This window comes from Bacillus rossius, chromosome 7, assembly GCF_032445375.1.
Source record: "Bacillus rossius redtenbacheri isolate Brsri chromosome 7, Brsri_v3, whole genome shotgun sequence".
Classification (NCBI taxonomy): domain Eukaryota; kingdom Metazoa; phylum Arthropoda; class Insecta; order Phasmatodea; family Bacillidae; genus Bacillus; species Bacillus rossius.
Window position 1 is genome coordinate 67,091,787 of NC_086335.1, and position 23,354 is coordinate 67,115,140.

The following is a 23,354-nucleotide window of genomic DNA, read 5'->3' on the forward strand; positions in this document are numbered from 1 at the left end:
AACTTGAGTTTGACAGTGTAAATTCGTAATTTTCATAAAGCTAATACAATGCAATAGCAACACACTATGCAAAAAAAATACCATATTCATGAAACAGTTGAATATTGTGCTTTATTTATCAATTATATCAGTATGAATTCTGTTAATTTTATAGCAAAAGATTTTTTTTGTTATGTACAGTTCTCCATAACTTTTCGTTGAGCTTGCTTATGGCTATATTTATTTATATTGAAGGCCAGGAAATGAGAAATTTTTTCCTGTTGTGTATTTATGTTTTTGCCGGAATTACTAATTTTCGCTGTGTGCGATAGCATTGTTATTATGTACTCAACGCGGCAGTAATTTTTATTTTAACGCAAACGATAATTAGAGCTTTTCTTTTAAACAATGAATTCGAAGCGAAAGTCGTCTGCAATTAGCGAAGAAGAGAGAGAAGAGAAACAACCACGTGCCGTAGTCCGTCCTAAAATGAGACAGGATTTGTTACATGATTCTGCTGTTCAGAAATTACAGAATGCTTGGGAAAATTCCAATAGTGAAATTAAAGGTATAGTTACATTTTAGTCCGCCTATGTTTGTAGACTGGGATAATGTGTAAAACCTAAATAATGGTGTCCTCTCTTTAAAGCCTTGGATACAATCCACACAGAATAAACCGGTATAAAAAAAATTCCACATTTATTTAAGTTGAAAATATCAGGTTCCTAAGTTTAATTGGTAATTCAGAAGAAGTGCGGGTTTTTGCTATAAAAAATTCCAAAAATCTGAAAACCTTGCCTTTGAGTGTATATAAGCTCAACTTCCACACTGCCCACATCCTTTTAAAGTATTTGAAGTTTACCGAACCTAATGACCGTCCACACCTAATCTTACCACTGGTTAAAACGGTACTACTTGAAATACACAATGACTGAAAAACATGTCAAAAACTCTAATAAGCATTTTGAAATTTTTAATTATTTTTCACTTTAAATTTGATCTTCAGAATTCCCCACTCTCAATTGTACCCTCAGTAAACTATAAATGTATCAACACAAACTATTTTCTCTATAACTTAATACTGTGTAGAAAACTTTGAAATATATTTACAATATATTGATTTTGTTTGCCAAGTTCGTGTTGAATGAAGTTTGAATTTTACAACCAAAAGACATTACAGGGGGTTATTTACATATTCCACATTACAATTTTTTGTTTATACAAAATATAATTATATTCTCTGAACCAACACTGTTGACCTGATATGACCTTAGAGTAGGTTAACACTCCAAGAGGGCAGCCTAAGTGGGGGCGAGTGTAAATTGTAGCTCACTCAGCTTTCCGCCTTTGATACTTCAAATTGGAACAATGTGACAGTCCACTTTGTTTCGTTACGAGTCAGCAAGTGAGATAAATGGTGCATGACCCTAATTTTATTCTTAATTTAGAAGTTTAAAAGCTTATTATTTAATATTCTGTGGACTTGACATGTACAGTCAGGGCATTAGGGACTGTAACTGACGTGGGACACAAGGAAAGGAAGCAGCTACTGCCTACTGCCGGGAAACATCCCAGCGCTTGCTTGGAGAACCGAGGATGGTCTCACGGGATCGAAACCCAGGTGTGGCGTCCCGCCACAGCGAGCGCGACGCTTGCGTTCCAGACGACGACGTGGAGGTGATTGGCGACCCGTTCAGGATCTGCGTGCTGAAGCGGTTCCTGAGCGACGCGCGGCTGTGCGGGGCGCTGAAGGACTCCTTCCTGGAGCTGTCGCTGCAGCGCAAGGAGAGCGACCTGTTCTCGTTCTACCAGTCGGAGGACCTGAGCACCATCGACGACCCCGAGGTGGCCGAGCTGCTGGACTTCCTGGAGACGGAGTGTCGGGACTGGGTGCGCCGCGTCACGGGGCTGGCCCTGGACGGGGGTGTGTCTGCGACGCTGTCCGTCTACGACCACGGAGGTGGGCCCCTCCTCACACCCTCAATTCAAGTATATAACAACATTGTGACTACTTTATTTTCACAGCAAAGTATTATCCAAATAATTCATCAGTAATAATAACGAACAAAATAATGTACTTGAAACGTTAATAATTATGTATTATTAAAGAAATATTTAAGCATGTAGAAGAAGGTACAGAGTTGTATAGAAAATTATTATTCATTTATATTCAACGTTAAACTATCAGCCATAATATGCTTTTCTTTTCCATTTGGGCTACCGTATAGAACGAAGGCACCGTCATTTTTCTTGATGTATTGAGCAGTCGTTAAAAGGCCAGCTCGCTCCTTTACTTCATAGAGGAAAAAAAACTATAAAGAAAAATTATAAATTTAATTTTTTTTATCAACTAAAACCATAGGATGTAAATACTTTTCTCAGAAGGCATTTTGTCTTTGCAAAATGATTATGCTTGGTTAAAAAGATGATGGACTGAAAGATTTTTTTTTTTTTTTTTTTGGGGACAGAGGGTCTTTCTTTAGCATTTGACATAAGTTGAAGCATTTTCTCTTGAATGAGCTTCACTACTACAAAATATTCAATTGAAGTACTAAGAAGCTGTCTATGAAATTACAGAAATTATAATCAAGCATTGTGTGTTGCTGAAAGAATCGTTGTGAGTGTTTACCATTAACTGCATTGTAAGTGGAAACCAGTTACATGAACTATATTTTTACAAAGGTATGACTTCGCTGGTTTCATGTAATATTTGAATTATCAAGATTTACCACGGACCACGTCGAAACCTATCACGGGTTTGCTATGAGATTTAAGTACTGACTTCGACTAGTGAACATTTAAATGACGGTGTTACTTTGGTGAATCATCGACAGTCTCAGAACAGAGCCGGAGTGGTCTACTGCTGCTGTAGAAGGATTTCGGCACTACGAGGGTTATTTTGTCCTGTTTCGAAATTTCTGTGGATTCCGGTACTGTCACTGTGGAGGTGTGGAGAAGGATCCATATGGCAGTCATCAGCGCTAGATGAAAACTACCATTTCCTAATGTAGGGTATATGATGAACCCCTATTGTAAATTGGTTTTGTAAATAAGGTACATTTTGCTATATAATCATTTGCATGGTATTTAAAGTAAGTACACGCACACATTTTTTTAAAAAAATTGTGGGGTTTGAAAAGTTGTACCGTATAACAATAGATAATAGGGACTTGGGGACCGGGCCGGACAAAATGATTTGCCGCTGGGCCGTTGTACGCGGAGGTATGCCGTTGTTCCAGACCACCTGCTGTGCCATGACGACAAGTTCGAGGACAGGTGCGTGGCCTTCATCCTGTACCTGAACACCGACTGGCGGCCGCACTTCGGGGGCGAGCTGCAGATATTCAACACCCACGGTGAGCCGCCCCGCTCCCCTTCCCTTTCAAACATTTCATTGAAACAGAGTTCCAGGGGAAAGAAACATTTTAAATCACAGTATTGGGAAAATAATTGTCCTGCAGTTTATTACATTGTTTTTTTTACAGTACCATAATCCTGATTTTCAATGGTTCCTGGTTACCGCTTTTTTTTTTCAGCGTCAAATCACATAAAAAACCCTGTTTTGTAGTTTGTATTCGGGACGTGGACGCATCATCGGAACTTGATTCGCGCTGTCTTCCTCCACAGATAGTAATCTGCCGAAAGAGGTTGTGCGATCCATTCTGCCGGAGAACAACACGTTCGTATTCTTTGAAGTCGCGGATAATTCGTTCCATCAGGTATGTTTCTCGCATGAGCTTTTGAGCAGCTTTTATTATAACTTTTTAACATTTAGTTTTGTATATCTTCAAAATACATTAGCAAATGTTATTTGCCCACACCTGCCAACCGTCTTCTACTTTCTTATATGTAACTAATTTTTGTTGTTACCGTATTTACTCGCATATAGGTCGCACCCATAATTTGAGGTCTTGAATTTGGTATTTAAGATTCCCCCCATATAGGTCGCACCGGTAATTTAATAACGCGAACGGCCGGCGCGCCGTGCACGAAAGAGTTAACGGGTACTGTAAAACTCCGCTACTACGAGAGCTGATAATGGCGTGATAAATTGTTGTAACAACAAGTACTCGTAATAACCGAATATAGAAAATTGAATTCAAGTTAGATTCCTAACTTCTTAAAATGTCTTAATTGTAGACTATAACTCGAAAACAGTGCTTTGTATTGAAAAAATGCACAGAATAAAAGTTGTAGTAAATTTAATTACGAATAAAAAAGGCCTGTTATGATTTTTTATATCTACAGCGGTTTTCGTTTTAAACGTGCCATTGGTCTGACGCGTGAGGAAGTTCCCGACACAGATAAGATAGTGGCTGGGGAAACCATTGCTTCTCCCCTTCCCTTTTTCTACTTGTTTGCCATCCAGGTGCAACATCGCCCTTCATTTACTTTTTTTTTTTTTGTGTTTACTGCGTGAACATTTTCAACAGTTTTTTTCCCCCTTCTTCGAAGATGCCATTTAAATCTTTCGTTGCCTTTGTTGCCTTTAATTTTTTTTGTGTGTTTGATTTCTTGTTATGAAAATTCGCTTGGTTAATTAAGATATAAGAACAATGCTATCCTGAAATGCTGTGACATGTTTTTGGAGTGGATAATCACAGCGACAGACCGACAGGATGCGCTCCCGCCCTTGCCGTCAGCGATGTTTATTTTGACAGCTCAAGCAATTATCCACGACCCTTCACAGCGTAAAAAAAAAGAAGAAAAAACACGTTCGAATGCAAATGGAAAAGTATCTATGCAGTAAAATAAATATATTTACGGCCCTGCTAAATTTTTCTATTCAATAAAATTTGTGGTATTAGTGATTTTTCAGCAGAAACTGCTGTGTGACTCATAAAAAAATTGTATCATAATAACTTATAAAGTATTTATTAATGGCGAAGGACAGTCGTATAAAGCCCATAAAAATATTTATTTTACAGAGAATGGCTATTGCCGCACGCAGTGTGGGAGGGGAGGAGGATGCTACCACAGTGGCTTTTCGTGCCGGCGGGTAAGATAACATGACAGCTGAGATGGCTTTTTGTGCGATAGTGTACGCGCCGAGCTCGGCTAGACACTGCCGCGTGGAAAGTCTAGAGGGGTGGAATCTACTTTTAGCCGTCTTTTGTATGCCTGCCTGCTTACAGTACAGCTCTCGCCAAGATAAACGTGAACTCATAGCGCCCAACAAAGTGTAACAGACTTGTTTTTCAGCCGATTTTACTCAAATTTTCGACTTTCTCTGCTCAAATTTTTCACGGTTTCTCAAAAAATGGTGGTATAAACGGAATGGACGCATCAGAGGGGGGTCGCATCGGCGGGATTCTACTGTATTGCAAAAAAAATTCCTCAAAAATTTTAAAAAATTTCTTCTACATATATAGGTCGCACTTCATTTTTTTCCCATCAAATCTGGTAAAATTGCCGCGACCTATATGCGAGTAAATACGATAATTGTCAAACTGACCAGATGTGTACCTGGCAAACTTTAACACTTCATGTTGTGTACATTTTTGAAAGTTTGATGTCAGCTAGCAATGGACACTAGTCTTTAAACCAAAGGAATTTTAAACTGTGTAATAAATGTAAATTAAACTTGTTTCAGCAAAGCATTGTGACTACACATAAATGTTAGGAGTGTTGTTTGTTGTTTCCCAAACTTTGGTTTAAAAGTCAGGAGTAATGAAAGCAATAGCCCCGCCTCTTCAATACTACGTCTGGTAGCGGCGGAACGCAGACACAATCTTTTACAAAGTTTCAAAAGTACGAATTGCATGGTTTTATGTCAAGTGAACGTGGAGCTCTGTCGTCTCGTCCATTACGACCAATCCAACAGTCAGGGACTTGAATGTTCAAACTCTCTCGTAGAAAGAGATTCCAATGGTGAGGGGCTTCATCCTGTTGCCAAACAAAGTTTACATGTTCACCCTGTGGCGTAGCGTGGGTGGGGCGGAGGGGGCGGCAGCCCGCGGGGGCGGGTCGCCGGTGAAGCGGGTTGAGATCTGATCTATGATTCATTCATTACATGTGTCAGACACACTATAATGTTCCATTTTTATCTAACATTTTGCGCACCAACTATTTTTTAATATTTATTTAAAAGAAAAACTGCGAAATCACTGACAGAGCTCTTTATAACGTTTGTTTGTTTACATACGAACGGCAACATTGCATCACGCCGCGCCGCCCGGCGCGCGCGAGCCGAGTTGAGCGGCACTCCTTATTATGTTAATTACTCATACAAAATCTTTTGTTTCACGCGTCGGCCCGTGTCGATGCCTCTCTTTCGCACTCATTGAATTTAGTACTACGCATTGTACTGTAAAGTTTGACCTTAACCCAGTGCAAACCAAACAACTTCCGCGAACCGGGGCACAGTAAAACTCCTATATTGCCCCGTACCGCGAGCGCAGGTAAACCCAAAAAAATATTAAAACCCAAACTAATAGCAGGCTTAAAAAATACTAATAAGGTTGCGAACAGTGAGAGGAGGCAGCAAGTTAAAAAGACGCAAAATTTATATGACAACATTTAATAAATATATATATCATAAAATCGTTTCATCACAAATCGGCGCATCCATCATAAAATACCTACCCTATTACTACTTATAAAAAAATAGCTATATAATAATACTAAAAAAATACTTTAACAATTCCCCGAAAAAATTATAATTTGATCATATACTTCGGAGCTCCAAAAATTAAATATAATTACCAAAAAGGCATTAAAAATATATAAGAACATATTAATACAAATACAAATACAAATATAGATACGCACCGGGCGTATCACCGCTGTAAATACTAATTAACATAGGCGAAATCTAGCAAAAAATTGACACACCTTAACATGCAAATAAATATACCAAAAATTTAGCAAATTACAAATTATGGGTTTACAAGCCCTTCTCAGTTAAATCATTTTCTAACGGTCGACGCCTTTTTTCTTCTAGGTCTGGCAGGTATTGGATGAAACACGCTGAACGTAAAATCCCAGTTTCAGTTTTATTAGTCCGTTAATTTAAATCCCAAAAATCCACAAATTATAGTTTCGCACCAGGGGTCTAAAGGGTCAACGGGGCAGTGGCACAATTACCTCAGATCTACTATGAGCTCCGCTAGACTATAAACTTGGCTATATTGTCGATTGAACAAGAATTGGCTGCTAATATTGATTTTGACAAAGTTATTTCTGACTTCGCTGCTCATAAGGCCCGTAGAATCCGCTTGTAAAACCACTAATCCTATTTTAACTTCAATAAAAGGTACCTCATTGCATGTGAAATTTAATTTTAACTAAGCACCTATAGAATGGGGGCGGCAAAATGGGTCTCCCGCCCCAGGCGCCGAGATGGCACGCTACGCCACTGTGTTCACCCTCTGATAATGTTTTGGTGAGAGAGCCATTCTTTCGACATGGTGCCACTGCAAGTGAGAAAATAACAAAGCAGCACTCTTGCTTGAGCCTCTCTAAACTGTTTGAGTTACTCTTTGATTGTGACCTTGAACCAACTCTCTACAGTGCTTACAGTTGATACTATTAAAATTTTTAACTTGGCTATTCTTTTATGGACATACTGTATTTGTGACAGAGCAACTAATGCAAGGGAGGTGTCATGTTAAATTTACAGAATAATAATAATTCGTTTTAATACTAGTAAAGATGAGAAAATAAAATTTTTTAAAAATCAACATGGGTTGAGAGACAGAGCTTTAATGTGTTATATAACTAGGTGAGTTTCAGTTCACAGTCATCAAAGAGCAGGTAGGGCCCATGTGCCTTTCTAAACCTGTGTGTGAAACGATGTCAGAAAAAAAAATGTTCACGTTAAAGAAGTTGAAAAAGTTCTGAAAATAAAAATTCTATATCGCATAGGATTTTATGATGTTACCACTATGTCTACTTATTTGAAAAAAAGATAACATTTTTAAGGCTGTAAATTTAACTGTAAAAGATGGGGACATAGAAATGAGACATCTAGAATGTCCAAAAGTGGACATGTGTGTGGAGGAATGATTTGAGGAGGGGGGGAGTTTTGGGGGGGGGGGGGGGGGAGGTGAGATAAATGTGTGTGTGTGTGTGTGTCTATATATATATTCCCTAGTGAACAGAGGTAGGCATGAAGTTATTGATGACGTGAGGAAACACACCTGCTCCCTGGCTGGCTCTAGAAGTACACCCTATAGTGCTCAAATAGCCCTAGCTCTCCATCGTGTGGCTGACGAAGGCGACGTGGGTAGCAAGAGCGTGGGGTGTGGGGGTTGTAGGGTGTAGGGCGAGCAGAGGCGGAGGAGGGATGAAGGGCTACGACGGCGGTCGGCGCTCCTGGGCTCGGCCCACCCCTCTTCCAAGGCTTCGGAGGGGTGAGGGGCGGGGCGAGCAGGTTGTTGGCCTCCAGCCGCCGGCAAGGTCGTGTGCAGACCGCGGACAGCCCTGTGAGATCGCGAGACGTGCTGGGAACGTGTGTGCGGCAGGTTGCGGAAGTGTTGGTGGAGAACGACCTGCGGGTGACCGTGAACGGCTGGTTCCACGGGGCGGGCGAGATGGCGGCCGTCCCAGCGCCCGTCTACCCCACGCATCCCGGGCCGCGCGACCTCGCCGTGCCTCCCGTGTCTGCGGTAAGCCGTGTCCCCGCGCTAGCGGCGGTCTCGCTCACCCGGCTTGTTTACTCTGAAAATATTATTTTGAAAACTAACAATAATTTTAATAAGTTTTAAATATATTTTTGTAAATTTTTATTTGTTTATTTTTTGAAGACCTTGTAATAGTGTTTACTGACAGTATTGTTTCAGTTGTAGTCATTCTGATAAAAATAAAATGATTAAATACTAACAAACAATTATTATTTCACAGGAGAAACTATTTGTGGCTGTTGGTCAATATTAATATCAAGGCTTAAAAGAGCAAAATTTTGTAATTGCAAATAAATTTTTAAAAAATTGCTGGTCAAACAGTTGAAACCAAGATGGCGACATGCAATTACAACTCGTTATAAATAAAGAAAGATTATCAGATGATGCGCTTGATGAAATACAGCAAGAAAATGCATTTCCAAAATTCTAATTCCAAATTTTACTTATAAAATACAATTTTTCAGATACATTAAATAAAAAATTTCATTACAAAGTTGTATATTTGGTGGTGGTGATATAAAAAATTTAACTAAAAAGTTTTTGGTTTAACATTACTTTAACTATGTTTTTCAATTATCTGTGGACCCCTTGCCAAACTCAACCCCTGATAATTGGGAGTCTGCTGTATGTTCTTTATAATTTCTAATATTCAGGTAGTATATATTCTTCAAAACAATGATAATAAACAATCATAGTATTTCTTGCAGGATATCTTCCATAGACTGATTTCGTTCTAGGAAGGAACTAAACTGGAAGATTTTGTAGCCTCGGAATACTTGTCCCAGCGAAGTGAGTTTCGCTCTCAGTTTGAGGCGGACAGTGAAATGATACTGCCGTCATTCCTAAGGAAGGACATGTACGATCAGATTGCTGAAGAACTCTGCCAGAGTGGCGTCGCATGGTCGCCGTTATATCTGCCAGACCACAGGTACATTGTTTTAATTATTATTATTTTTTTAAGTTTAATTTTTGATAGTCATAATAATTTTAAAGTTACTATAAAATATAATTTTTTAGTTTTTACTGTTTACTTATGTTAAATATGTACTTTCAAATGAAACTTACTTATTAAAATGCTTGATAAAGGACACTCATTTGTCTTTTATGCCGGATCTGTGAGAGTTTGAATACCAATTTATGAGCACAGTATTGGTGCACACCACGCGATTGACCCTGTGAGCAGTGGAACCACCAATCAGTAGAGGCAAGGTTACATGGTGAATAGGAATAAAACCGAAATAACAGCGAAATTAAGTCAGTACACCACTAAAGTATACTTACATGTACATATATGTCGAAATGAAAGTCAATATGCTGCCAAACACAGAAATGGAAGTCAGTACACCTCAATAACACTAAAATGCAGCAAAATTCACCTCGGTTTATTTAAAAACCTAAAAAGTTATGTACTAAGTAAAAATTAAATATTTAGTTTATATCTATGGTTTTTTAAAACTAAATAAAAGCAGTCCCATATAGGAATGGGTAAAGGCCTACAGAGAAAAATGTAATGAGGAAATGTACATAAGTACAATGATTTTGGGCTTTTTTTAAAATTGCTTGCTGATTTTTTGATACATTGCATGTTTTATTTGCAGTTTTCTGTTGAACTTAAACTTATCAGTATGTGTAGTATTGTTTTATGAAAATGTCTTATCACATAATTTTGAAGCACTTGTAATTACGTGAGTTTTAATTTTTAATGGCGATAAAGACAAGTTCCACTGTTTTTAATGACGAAATTAGCTTGTTTTATAACATCATGTCTTCATGTCATCTTGGCTGTACCAGTGGCCCGTGCTGGGCAGCCGGGCGGGAGGCCTTGCGAGCGCGCGGAGTGAGGCACGGGTGTGTGTGCAGGCGGTACGAGGTGTTGGAGGCCGGCGACGCGGGGGGCAGCCTCCGGAGGCTCCTCCACCTGCTGGGCTCCAGCTCTTTCTTCTCCTTCCTGGAGGACCTCACGGGGCTGTCGCTGACCCCGGGGGCCGGCCCCGTCGCCTCCGGCTCCCAGGCAGGTGTGTTGCTCCTGTCGCCTGCCACCCGCGAGAGACCCTTGATTTCTCCCCCGCTTCAAACTGTTCTCCCCTGGAAAAAGACCTGGGTTTGAACGCCAGCAGGCCGACCTTCCTGTTTTCACGTTTTACACTGTTTCCCAAAGTCATTCCGGGCGAATGCTGGGATTCTTCCTTGCTATAGATCCTGGCCGATTCCTTCCCAGGTTTCCTTGAACTGTGATGTTCATTGTATCCGTCTCTAATGAAAGCGCTAATGACCGTGATGTTGAGTCCAAATAATTAACAAAAAAAAAAGAATAGTTTTTGAGGACTGATGCAAGGGTGTTGATTGCCAGGCGACAGCTGTGGTAGACGGAAGTGTGTGGTGTTGTTGCGTGCAGGGAGCGGGGCGCCCGCCGGCCCCCGGGGCCACTGCGAGGTGCAGAGGTGGCGCAGCGGCTGCTACTCCCTCGCCAAGGACAGCGACTTCCAGCTGCCCTCGGGCGTGCTCGAGGTGCGCCTGTTCTTCAACTGCGGCGGCGTGTCGGACGACGGCGAGGGCTCCATCACCTACATCGCTGCCAACGAGGAGGAGAAGGTAGAAGAATGCCGCCCGGGACGGGGAATATTGGTTGGGTAAAGTTTCAGACGGAGAAAAATTTTCCTGCGGAAACGGGACTGGATAGGGAATTATTTGAGGTTATAAATTTAAAAAAAAATTCTCTACCGTTTCAAAGGAAAAATCTTGTTCTATTAATTGTGTTGGCCCAAATCTAGTAATTTTACATTAGTAGATGCAGGTAATTTTGAAAGACTGCAAAATACTACAAAATAAGGCTAACCTATTTTCTTATATAAATGCAAAATTAAACAAAAGCCTTATTAATTAAATAGTGATGAAATTATTATTATTTTCAGTATTTGTAATGGTGGTACATAAATATGAATAGATTTTCTGATTTTTTTAAATCATGGCTACTGTGCGATAAAATTTGTAATTTGTAGTCATTTGAAATTAATGAAACTCTGAACCCTCAATGTGTCCAATGAGAAAGCAATTTGTTAAAGCCAATATACGTAAAAATTAGGCATTCCATAAAATTATTTTTAATGCCTTAAAAAGATCAAATTTTCAGTAACATATATGGTTAAAATCTATGACCAAACTGTTAAAGTATATTTCCTTCTCTATCTCTGGTACTAAAGAAATAAACCAATTTGCAGTGTCTTTTGTGTAGCAGTGAAGTAACTACGGTCGTATTCTTGCTCTACAGCTGCTGTCGGTCGAGCCGGTGGACAACATGGCAGCGTGTGTGTATCGAGACGACGGCACCGCCACGTTCGTGAAGTACATCACCTCCAAGTACTCAGGATTGCACCACGTCATCAGCTGTTCCTACTTTGAGTGATGTTCGACCACATAAGAACAACTGCGCCGAAGTCTGTTTGCTCGAGGCAGTCGATGAAATGATTGTGTGTGTATAGAGATGACAGGACCGTTTGTGAAGTACATCACCTCCAAGTACCCAGGATTGCACCACGTCATTAGCTGTTCCTACTTCGAGTGATGTTCGACCACATAAGAACAACTGCGCCGAAGTCTGTTCGCTCGAGGCAGTCGATGAAATGGTAGTGTGTGTATAGAGATGACAGGACCGTTTGTGAAGTACATCACCTCCAAGTACCCAGGATTGCACCACGTCATCAGCTGTTCCTACTTCGAGTGATGTTCGACCACGTGAGAACGACTGCGCCAAAGTCTGTTCGCTCGAGGCAGTCGACAAAATGGCAGTGTGTGTATAGAGATGACAGGACCGTTTGTGAAGTACATCACCTCCAAGTACCCAGGATTGCACCACGTCATCAGCTGTTCCTACTTCGAGTGATGTTCGACCACGTGAGAACGACTGCGCCGAAGTCTGTTCTCTAACCAAAGCTATTGGCTTCTTTCCAGATTCTGTTGGTGTTTTAATAATTGCTTTAGTATTGAAAAAGTTTATTTTCGATTGGTTTTTACTTCCTTTACAAAGATTGTGATATGAAAAGGAAAGAATGTATTAATAGAATTGCACAATGTCAGATGCTGGTCATTTTAACAATTGTCTAAGTAACTTTTTTTTTACTTTTTACAATGGGAAAAAGAAAACAATATACAGCGAAACCCCTTATTTACGTTACCGTTATTTACGTTTTCCCGTTATTTGCACTATATTCTTCAGGTCCCGTTTGGTTCCCATATAGTCCAATACAATACTTTCCCGCGAATTACGTCTCAAAAATCGAATCAATCCCGCTATTTACGTCACGAACAACCATAAACAACCAGAAAATACCGTGGAGCTAGTAGGCAATGAACATTTTAAATAGCAAAATATACATATTTTATAACATGAAAAGTTGCTTTTATTTCTAAACATGTAATAATTTAAGCCTAGGCGTGTAAAAGTACGAGTAATTATAGCAGGAGACAATCTAAAATGCACGAGGGAAAAACGTAAACTCATGAATGTACAAACATGGCTGCTTGTAAGTTCTGATACTGTATTTATGTCACAACTTAGCCGAAATACTGGTACGAGACATAAACTTCACAAGATAAAATGAGCGGTGTCTTGGTAACTGTTTTATACGTCTTTTATAATTTGGGAAGTATTGTACAGTTGACGCCATATTTTTTAAACTAACCATTTATTTCTGGGGATCGTAAATAATTAATTATTGGTATCAAGACATCATGATAAACGTAAACTTGAACATGTCACGGCAGCGAGAAAACTGGTGCGTATACCAATAAACTGGTATTAGAACTGGATAAAATTGGTACACGGGAGGTGGAGCTTATATTTTTTTCCGCTAAGCTCGCATCTATTGGTTGGCGGCTGATGGCGTCATGAGTCTGGGCGGAGCATAGAGTGCGCATGCGCCGCCGCGTCGTTACAGCAGCTGACCGAGTACAATGACCTTTCTCCGCGTTTGGCGCGCTATTGACGGTAAATATTCATCAATTTGCGGCCTTTTCTTAAAAATTTTTTTACTGTGAGCAATGTGTATGTAGCCCGTATTTGTTATAAACCCTGCCGGTTGCAACTGTATTTATAATTTGGAGAGGCAAATAATCTCCTTGAACAGCCAAAAAAGCAAGCAGAAGAAAATTTCAAATTTATTTTTTAGGAAGTAATCAGAAAAACATTTTGGCTTTCATTCTTTTTTTATTTTTGTCAAATGTGGTAAATTAATAATTGATTAAATACTAAAGTAAAATTTGTTGTTAGTGTGTTTGTACCTGCATTGTAGTATGTGCTATTAAACAAAAGGAAAAAAATTCTAAATAAGGTAAACTGTACTCCTTTTTATGCTTTTCCCTTTATTTACACTTTCCCGCTTTTTACACTTTTTTACTTTGTCCCCATGAAAAGTGCAAATAAGGGGTTTTGCTGTAATTATGTTGCAAAATTGTGGGAACTGTAAAAATCAGCACACAGTACTGTGTGAGAATCATATGGAAGCACAGGAAAGTGGTGTCAAATATGTGAAAGTGTTGAATCAAAAAGGTGCAAGGTGTATAATAAATCCTCTGCTTGTATGTTGCTGTAATGGACTACATGAGGTCGTAGAAGCTATCTGGCCACTAGGCTCCTGACTCTGTACTCGTTATAAATGTGTGTTGTGCCGTGGTTTGGATCAGACTGCATGTTCACAACTTGTCGCAAAAGCGGGATGCTGTGGCGATCACTGCCGCATGGGACGCTTGCAAGAAGGGTTTCTGTGGTGCAGTCCAGATAATTCGAACATTTTTGAACCCTTCGAGGCACTGTTCCACGTCTTACTTGCCGGTAACAGTATGGCGGCCGGCCATTTTACTTCATCATGCTCTTAAGCCAGTCAGATCGAGGAAAAGTTGAGGACAGATTGTATGCTTCTGTGTTGTTTGTACTGTTGTTTGTGTTTTTTGGGCGTAAATGGCGTTTTATTGAAAATGGGCTGCGGCTTAACTTGACTCGAATCATGTTTATAATACTCATTAGCATGTGATGACTGTTCTTTTTTCATAAACCTCTATACATGTTTGATTAGTGCAACCAGACCATTATTTTGCAAACACTTCGCAGCAATATATCATATTTACAATCCTACCATTTTCTTAATTTTCAATTTATTTTACATGACTTCACTGCTTGCAAAACTGATACCATGTATTCCACTTTTTACGTTTATGAACACTGGAAAATGTCACCATTTTGAAATGGTGTACTGTATGTTATAGATTTGTAAAACAAATCACGAAAAGAAAATAATTTAATGTCTGGAGTCAACTTTTTTTTCTACTACAGCAACAATCAATAGTATCATTAGGCACAAACACAAAATAGATACAATATGTATCTACATATCTTTGATGATCTAGTGAAAATAACAAATGGATTCATTTTTTTATAACTAAAGTGGTAATGTATTTTACATCTAATTTAGTGCCACCTTTTAAAGAAATACTATGTAACCTGACAGTTGAAAATGCTAAAGTATTGCTGTTTTTGAAGTCAGAACAACAAATAACTAAAAAATGGCAGAAGAAATAGAAAAATATCAATTTTCTGATGTTAATAAATTTCGCTTTTTCTGGTGGAAAATTAAAAAAAATAATTGAAAACTGCATAATGAGTATGTTATAATGTTATATGTTGCTAGGTTAACCTACATGGGCTGTTTTTAAATTCCGACTTGATTCTGATAAAGTTTGATAGTCGGGATGGCTAGGTAGTTCGAACTTTTCTATAAAAATAATCAAATTACAAGTGTTTTTATTAGAAAAAAATATTTGTTTACGTGCATATAAAAATTTTTTGTCATTTTTTTGTACAATTTTTTTAACATTGCTTTAACTGTATTTTTCTGTTATTCTTGGATCTCTTGCCAGTCAAAACTCCGGATAATCGGGAGTCTTACTGTATGTAATAGATGTACTTAACTAAAAAAAAAATTAATAAATAAAAATGGGTGCCTGGCTGCCACATGCATTAGAAGTGAAACTTCACACTTCAGTTATTCACTTGAATAATAAAACCACACAATTACGTACTCATTAACGTATTAAATACCACCATGTCTAGGAAATGTGCGTCTGGGAGACAGTCTGAGGGTTTGTCGCAGTGTTCCGCTGGGAGCGGCGGTAGGCGGGATGAGAGTGTCGCAGAGTGTCGGCGGCTTGACGAAGACTACAGTGCTGTGCCGTCGCTCTGCCGACGCCTGCCCGAGGGTGAGGCGTGAGTACGTTGCTCGAACACGTGCTACCTTGTTCAGGGACTGACAAGAGCCCTCTGATGACCTTCGACCAGCGTAGGAACAGCGCGCCCGCCGCTCGGAGCGGGCTGGCATGGTGTGCAAGTGAGGGGCGGGGCCTGGCTCCCACACGGGCCACGTGGTGGCGCCCAAGTTGAAGACGTAGTTACTCTCGTCCCAAGGCGTACATTTCCGCAGCCATCAACACTTATTCCCTACGTCAAGCCAAATTTGGTAGCCAAAAAGTAATTAGTTGTATTCAGCAGTACATCTTCTCTGTGGACGAGACGTTCAAGCACAAAAAAAATGGGTGCTTGTACTTATGTACGCACATTAGTAGTTATACTTACTTGGCGTATTTAAAAACTAACTTTAATTTTGCATGAAAATAAAAAATGGAAAATAAAAGGATTGGAGTGATATAATTACTTTTGGTAAAGTATAAATTCAAAAGGATTCAGAAAAATATTAATTTTAGTAAAATAATGAAGATAAATTTTAATAATAAAAGTCATTAAATATGCTGGATGTTACGGTAGTTTTATTTTTGAAGTTGTACTTCTTTAGGCATGTTATGAAAAAATGATGAGAAATTTTAAGATGCGCGCGCATCACTGTAACACAAAATTAACATGTTGAAGCTGCCCGCTAAACCGCTCATTAAGTCTCGAAAAAAAGCTACCAACAAAATATAAATAACAACCTCTATTAGTCGCGCATGTTGGCATGCTCGTCGCCTCTGATCACTGTTGTCATATTTATAATATTTATCCACATGTTTCTCGTTTCTACATTCACAACATGTGTTTTAGTTTCATACAAGTGCGAATTATATATGTGCTAATAAATTATATTCAGTAGTAATTTAAATTGAATATTTTTATTAATATTATTTACTATTCGTAAATATTAGTAAAAAAAATATTGTGCCTTTATACTTTTTCAAGTGCTCCAATATAATTGAGGTTAACTATCCATATGTATTATTTATTGATATAAATTAAAATATTATTTAATATAATTATTACTAAATGCTATTAAATTATTAATGTTAAATATTTATTATTGGTTATTTAATATTGTTCGGAGCTGCAATCGAACAGCCACTAGAAAGAAATTACCTTGGAATAATCAAATTTAGCTTTCACCATGAATTGATAAATAACTAGTAGGATTACAAAACAATTTTTTTTTTTTTTATGGTAATACTTATTCTCAGCCACATGTATTTTGTACAGGAACACACAGGATTCACTTCTTGTAGGTGTCGAACACTTGGTCCCAGAATGCCATGCGCTCCTTGTACGCGTCCCGGTGGAGACTCAGGTCTGCGTCTATCTGCAGGTAGGTGCGGCTTGTCTTGGTCGCCGGTGTCCACTTCACAGACTCGTGCCTGCTCGGGTCCCTGAGGGAACAGAACACATAGTTCACTCCACGGGGTGCTACGGTCCAGTGTCGCAAGCATGAGGCAGTTCATGCGTGTGTTCAAGTTCAACACAGTATAGTCTATATGAAGGCTAGGCTCTCACTTGCTTCTAAGATTATTGCTGTTTTGTGTAATTGCATATTGTCCAGATATTTTTTATGGCTTAAATTATGTGTTATAAAATAATTTTTTTTTATGAACGAATGAATGCATTTGTGTAGACAGCAGGGACCCTACTAGGCCCCCTGGAATTAAGGAACCTCTAGGGAGGGGACCTGCTTGCGCTTGCAAAACAGTAACTGTGCAACGGGGTGGATAAATGTAAACGTCAAAACATTTTTAACGGGGAAACTCTCTGTACATTATGAAGTTTCCTGCTTCCTGCATGAATATAGGCAAAAATTCGGGCAGTGTACAACAGTACGACTTGTGTCTGTGAACCCAACTCGCACAACTCGAGCGGCCCCCTTTGAGAAGCCTACATATGTGCACCCTTGAATGAAGGTATTACAGACAGATCTGTGTTGTGGTGTCTCACTTCACTCGCAACACATGTGGTTCCATTTTACTTGTTTGTCAAGAGCTGTTATCGTGGTTTACCCTACAATTGAGAGGTAATATTGTTGTGTCCTTTCGTAAGTTGGCAGCAGTGCGACATGTAAACAAAAGGTGATTATGGCGGGGCGCGGCAGGTCTTGTGCTGTGTGTGAACAACGAGGTGCAATATGAATACCATGAATGCTGCGATGTGCGGCGTTAGTGTCATCTACATAACAAATATCATCCCTAGTTTTTTTTTTTTTTTTAATTGTTATGCTCAATTACATATTTCCAGCCCGAGATTTAATGCCTTTGTGTAGCCGAAACTTCACATCGGCCCAAAATAAGAATTTATGACTCCTTGTCCGATCCACATTAAGTGCACCTGGGGTGTGTAACGAGACCCGCCATAATGCTCAGTTGCTTTCTCAGTGTTTGATGGTCTGTTGACCATTTTCTACTTAAGGGTGTTTGTCCCCTTCCAAGTCATTACTTTATATTTGCTTTTCACATGGTTAAACTTACCAACTTTTTGAGTGGCTGAATTTTCACAAAATAAAAATATAGCTATACGTTGTACTGTAACATTATATGTTTCCCGCCCAGATTATGTAATTATTTATTTTAATTGACATTCATTTGCTTTATGTAATCAACTTTATTACTTGAAATCTGTTTATTTTTAATGTGTATATCTATGTAATTGGTACTCTATAAACGTTTGAGCGAACAATTGCAAAGACCCCTCTAAGGAGCTATTGACTTTTAACGGTAAACAGTTATTTTCACCCCGTTTCTATTTAATGAAAAATGTTATTCCAATATTTATCTATTTGAATTTAGTGTAAGATTTTGTGTTCCGCGCTATTGTTGCGCGCGGATTTTAGGTGTTTGACTTTAAATAATGTAACTGTCTTTAGTTCTCGGCCAATCAGGAGCCGTAGTTTAAAATCTGTCACGCATTGTTAAGAGGACTTAATTTAAGAAGTATTGGAGAAAATGAATGGGCCTGCTAATGAATGAACTCCTACAAGACGTCGACGAATAATAATCCTGAAATATAGCTAGAAAAAGCCAGGCTTCTGCACTAAAGGATGATAGAATTGTATTGTTAGGACGTAAATAAGTATTAATAGGGCTTTATCTAAAAAGATAAAGTTAATAGGAGTGAAATATATACGTGAGTAAGAAATGTCAGTCAGTTACTCCATTTCGCTAGAAATCACGTATCTCATCTACACATCGTTATTTTTGCGGCCTATTTACAAAATAAACTGATGAATTGAACTATTGTAAATTTTAACTACGAGAATATAATTTGATACTTTAATTTTACACACAACTGTCATCACCCAGTGGTCTGATGTGAGATAGCATCAGAGCTCTACAACCTAAGTCATTTTATCTAGCCGAGGTAAAAACTCTGGGGCGCAACAACTAAATTTCCAAAGGGGGGGCAATATACTTATTTATAAAGAATCATCGATCCCCCCTATTGAAGCTTGAAAATTTGTATTTCAAGGTGGAAAATGGTGCTATTTAAGCAGTTTTACTATCTAAAAATTGATTACACAGCACTTTATTTGCCCCCGCTTGCCCCCACTTCAAGGTTTCAGAAAGGTGGGTGGGGGCAAAATACCCTTGCACCCCCCCCCCCCCCTCCCTGTTGTTGCACCCCTGTAAAAACTTATATGAACCCTAAGTATAAACTGAACCTGTGTAAGAGATTTTAGAACCTGAACCGAAGAGACATTTGCTTAGTAAAGGAATGTGCGCATCGTCACTCCAGTCATTTAATATTTATGTGTGTTCTGCAGTGCCAACAAATGGTTAGGAATTTTTGAAAGTAAATAATAATTGAAGTTACTAGTGTGTTTTATATGTTATTATAATTTACCCATCACAACTGTATCCATACCTATGTATTTCAAGTAATTACCTAACTGTGGCCTAGTAGTAATAACACATTTATAAACTGATTTTTATCTAAGCACAGCCTTTTAAATAGAGGGTAACGTACATAGAGTGTGGAGTGTTTCTGCACATAGTAAACTGTCGCCCCAAAGTGTGGCCTCTACTAGGTATGAGGTGGTATCCTCACAACGTATAACCTACTTTTTGCATTATTAACTTTTTTTTGTGCAGAATGGATAAGGGGAGAATGAAATGGAATATGAAACTGCAACTTTTTAGGTTTTAAGTCAATTTTACTGGCTGCAATGTGATATGGTTGAATTTCTTTCAGAAAAATTTATTTGATGTTAAACAGCATTTTAAAATCATCAGAATTTATATGATTTTAAAAATCTAAAAAAAAATTTCTGCAAGAATTTTAAAGCGACCACGCAGTAGCCACCAAGCATTGCCTTTAAACCCAAAAATGTTAGTTATTTATTCCATTTGGTTCTCCAAATTCATACTGCACGAAAAGGGTAAAAATTTCATTTTGTCTATTAATTATGCATAAAGTACCGTATGGTTACGTTAGGTTAATGTTGAGCCACTCAAAAATGTTTTTAACTGTGTTAAACATAAAAATAAAATAATGACCTGCAATTGAACATACCCCCTTAATGAGGAGGGCAATTCTCTCTGACTGGATACTGAAGTCTCGTGACTGATGGGTTCCATCAGCATATCATGCTGGTCCCTTAATCAGGTGTCTTACTCTTGGTCAAACTGAATTTGTGTCAGTTTGGTTGTAGCTCAAAAGTCTGGCACGTTCGTGGAACACCGAACGAGTGCCGAACGTCAAGACGTCGCCGCTCGGGGAGGGTACGTACCCATACAGAGCGAAGTCCGTCCACATGCCGGTGAAGTGTTGGATGACCTTCATGTCGCCACTGGTTAGATTACTGTACGACTGGCTGCCCTGGTAGAACAAGTACAGCGTGTCGTCAGCGTGAGCTGGGCCTGCGGAGAGTTTCAAGTAGATGGACATTCAGTGGCTGAAACTGCTAACTCGCCCTTGTTCGTGTGATCAGGTTCGTTCCGAACACTCGTGCAGGACACCAGTTTATCAGCACTGAGTGGGTAGTCCACAATAGTGTTGGAGGTCCTGGCCTTAAGCTTCTGTGAACAACTGTTCAACGTAAAACATTACGGAAAGACTGTTCCGAGTGGAATCGATCTAAGATTTTTCGCAAGAGGAAAACGTGGAGGACATTGCAGTGAACTGTTGATTTTCCCGAGGTTCTCCTTTCACTTGCCATCCCTCTAACTTGCCACCCGTCTGTTCTTCTCCTCACTTGTCATGACCCCGATGTCTCGAAGAGAAGTGAAGTCCCAGGTCTGTTATCACTAGGGACAAGATTATATCGTGAATTGCGATAAAGCCGAAATAGCACCGAAAGCATGTCAATACATTGAAATGCAAGTTAATACACCACGAAGCATCTAAATGCAACAAAAAAATCATTAGTTTAATCAGCAAATTTAATTTATTAAAATCAATGAATGTAAATGATTTTCAAAAGCCTTTTAGTACAATAATTTTATCATAACTTTGAAAGAGAACTCACACTGAGGTTAAAAAATGAAAATGTAGAATGATTCGCAACTGGGCAGTAGCCAGTGGTAATAATTTCAAAAATCACAACAGTGGGCGTAGTTCTACTTTTTTGGTCTTGGTATTCTTTACTCTTTATTTACCTGCTGTATGTATAGTGTAGGGATTGACACATGTACTTACTTACCTTTAATGGTGTAGTTTCCTGGCTTGAGGTGTAATGTACCATCATATGTGAACATGTAAATGTAGAGAGGTGACGATCCGTAGTTCACGTGGAGCATAGCACTTCTGTGCACCGGGTAGATCATGAAGTTGTCAGACTCAAGCTGCGAACAGGGACGATGTCTTACCTCAGTGCCCAACACTATTATGTATTGGCTGTCCATAAGTTAATCTAGCATTCTTTAACAAAGCTTAGTCGGTTGAATGTCTTGGATAGGTCTGGATACAACTGCTCCATGCAATAATATTTTGTTGTAGTCAATAGATATTGAATTTGACACTGTTGTCAGTAATTTTGTAACGTGAATCGGCCTTTCGGTGCTTAATTTTAATATATTGGTTTCAGGTTCCAAATGGATTTTGATTGCCAGGACATGGCTAAACCTTTGTTGAGCAAACGAAAAGAATAGCAATGCTTTATCAAACGTGGTGAGTTCAAGATTTATGTCATAAATGTGTTATGTAAATGTGGAAAAATTTTTCTGTTATAGTTTTTTTCTATAATAAGGTATGTGTGTGATCACGCATGTGCCTGTGTACATATTTAAATAAGAGAGTGTGGATGAAATAATTAAATTACAGTCCAGGTAGAAAGCTAACTGTAAGTGGTTGAAGTAAGATTAAAGGCAAGAGGTTTCTTGTACAAGATTTAACTGTCAAATATTTCTACTCACATTAACTAGTTGTGGCAGCGTGTCAAAACTTATTGACTTGTTTCCAAAATAGAAGCTCTTTATCTTTGCCGCAAGCTCAAGAGATTCTTTCGTCCCTTTTTTCATGTTCAAAGATTTTGGAATGAACTGTTCCAGATTCTTATTGTAACTATCCATGTCTGCTTGTGTGAGATCTGGAAAACAAAACCAGTACAGATAAGAAGTTCTACTGTTGTTAGTTCAAATCACATAGAATTACCTCATTGTAGAAAGCATAGGGAGATAAAGAAAAATAAAACATTGGAACCAGAGCATATCACATTTCTTAGATTCACATTCACAATAAAAAAAACTTAACCTTAATACAGCATGATCAATTGTAAGACACACCCTAACAGAAATGTTTAACGTAAATTATTTGAAAAAAACACTTGAATTAAAATAACATACATATCTGTTCAAGGTGAACTGCAATACTGGTAATTTTTTTCAAGTATGTTAGTTTACTAACCCCACAGCACTACCCAATGGATTTTGTCTTATGCTGTTTGACCTTGCATTTACATAATTGGCTGCTTTAACCTAAATAAGAGGTTGTTCTTTTACATATAAAGTGCTTGGTGCCTTCTGAAATAAAAAGTATCATTGATTACACAATGGTGATTATTAACATTTTATCTTAATAAAATAACTTACTAGCTACTTGTTTTTGCACACTAAAATATTCTGGGTACCTAGGCTGTATTTGAGACTACAGCTGCCAGGGGTTGGTTTCATGGATTTCCATATCACTCAATGGGAATGTTGTGCATGAGATAAATAAAATAATTTAGCGGAAATGATGTTGCTAGCAGGACCCTGTGCCTAGCAGGGCCCTGTGCCTAGTAGGTGCCCCGTGCCTAGCTTAAATTCATACTACTTTATACTACCGTTATAGTCTGCCTTTGATTCCTCCGAGTTGAATCCGATTATGTAGGGAATCGGGTGGACCTTGCCGGCTCGAAACAACTTCTCGGGCACGTCTGTGAGGAACACCTCGCTGCCCTCCTGCGTCTTGGCGTCGACGACCGGGAAGGCGATCAGCGTGGTAGCAGTGGCACCCTGCGGACAAACAACCAGAGAACCATG

The 23,354-nt window shown here is 38.9% G+C and overlaps 2 protein-coding genes across 4 annotated transcripts in view; one reads left to right on the forward strand and one right to left on the reverse strand.

Moving 5' to 3' along the window:
- Positions 1-272: 272 nt before the first annotated feature.
- LOC134534266 (prolyl 3-hydroxylase OGFOD1) lies at positions 273-15,624 on the forward strand. Of its 3 annotated transcripts, none has more exons than XM_063372563.1 (9): positions 273-547; positions 1,601-1,939; positions 3,219-3,335; positions 3,607-3,698; positions 8,445-8,588; positions 9,341-9,531; positions 10,464-10,618; positions 10,999-11,233; positions 11,872-15,624. In XM_063372563.1, exons 1-9 carry the CDS (start codon positions 388-390, stop codon positions 11,942-11,944), a joined length of 1,506 nt encoding a protein of 501 aa, XP_063228633.1. In that variant the 5' UTR covers positions 273-387; the 3' UTR covers positions 11,945-15,624. The 3 variants fall into 3 exon arrangements, with proteins under 3 accessions (XP_063228633.1, XP_063228632.1, XP_063228634.1); XM_063372562.1 differs by having other exon boundaries at positions 10,999-11,195; XM_063372564.1 differs by having other exon boundaries at positions 1,643-1,939; positions 10,999-11,195.
- A 1,408-nt stretch (positions 15,625-17,032) lies between these two features.
- Positions 17,033-23,354, reverse strand: part of LOC134534613 (uncharacterized) — a 29,034-nt gene continuing 22,712 nt past the window's right edge. The window contains exons 19-23 of the mRNA XM_063373097.1: positions 23,156-23,327; positions 22,248-22,420; positions 21,536-21,677; positions 20,624-20,753; positions 17,033-17,279 (exon numbers count right to left, since the gene is read on the reverse strand). Coding sequence (XP_063229167.1) covers positions 17,126-17,279; positions 20,624-20,753; positions 21,536-21,677; positions 22,248-22,420; positions 23,156-23,327 — 771 coding nt within the window. The 3' untranslated portion in view covers positions 17,033-17,125. The remainder of the gene's footprint in view (positions 17,280-20,623; positions 20,754-21,535; positions 21,678-22,247; positions 22,421-23,155; positions 23,328-23,354) is intronic.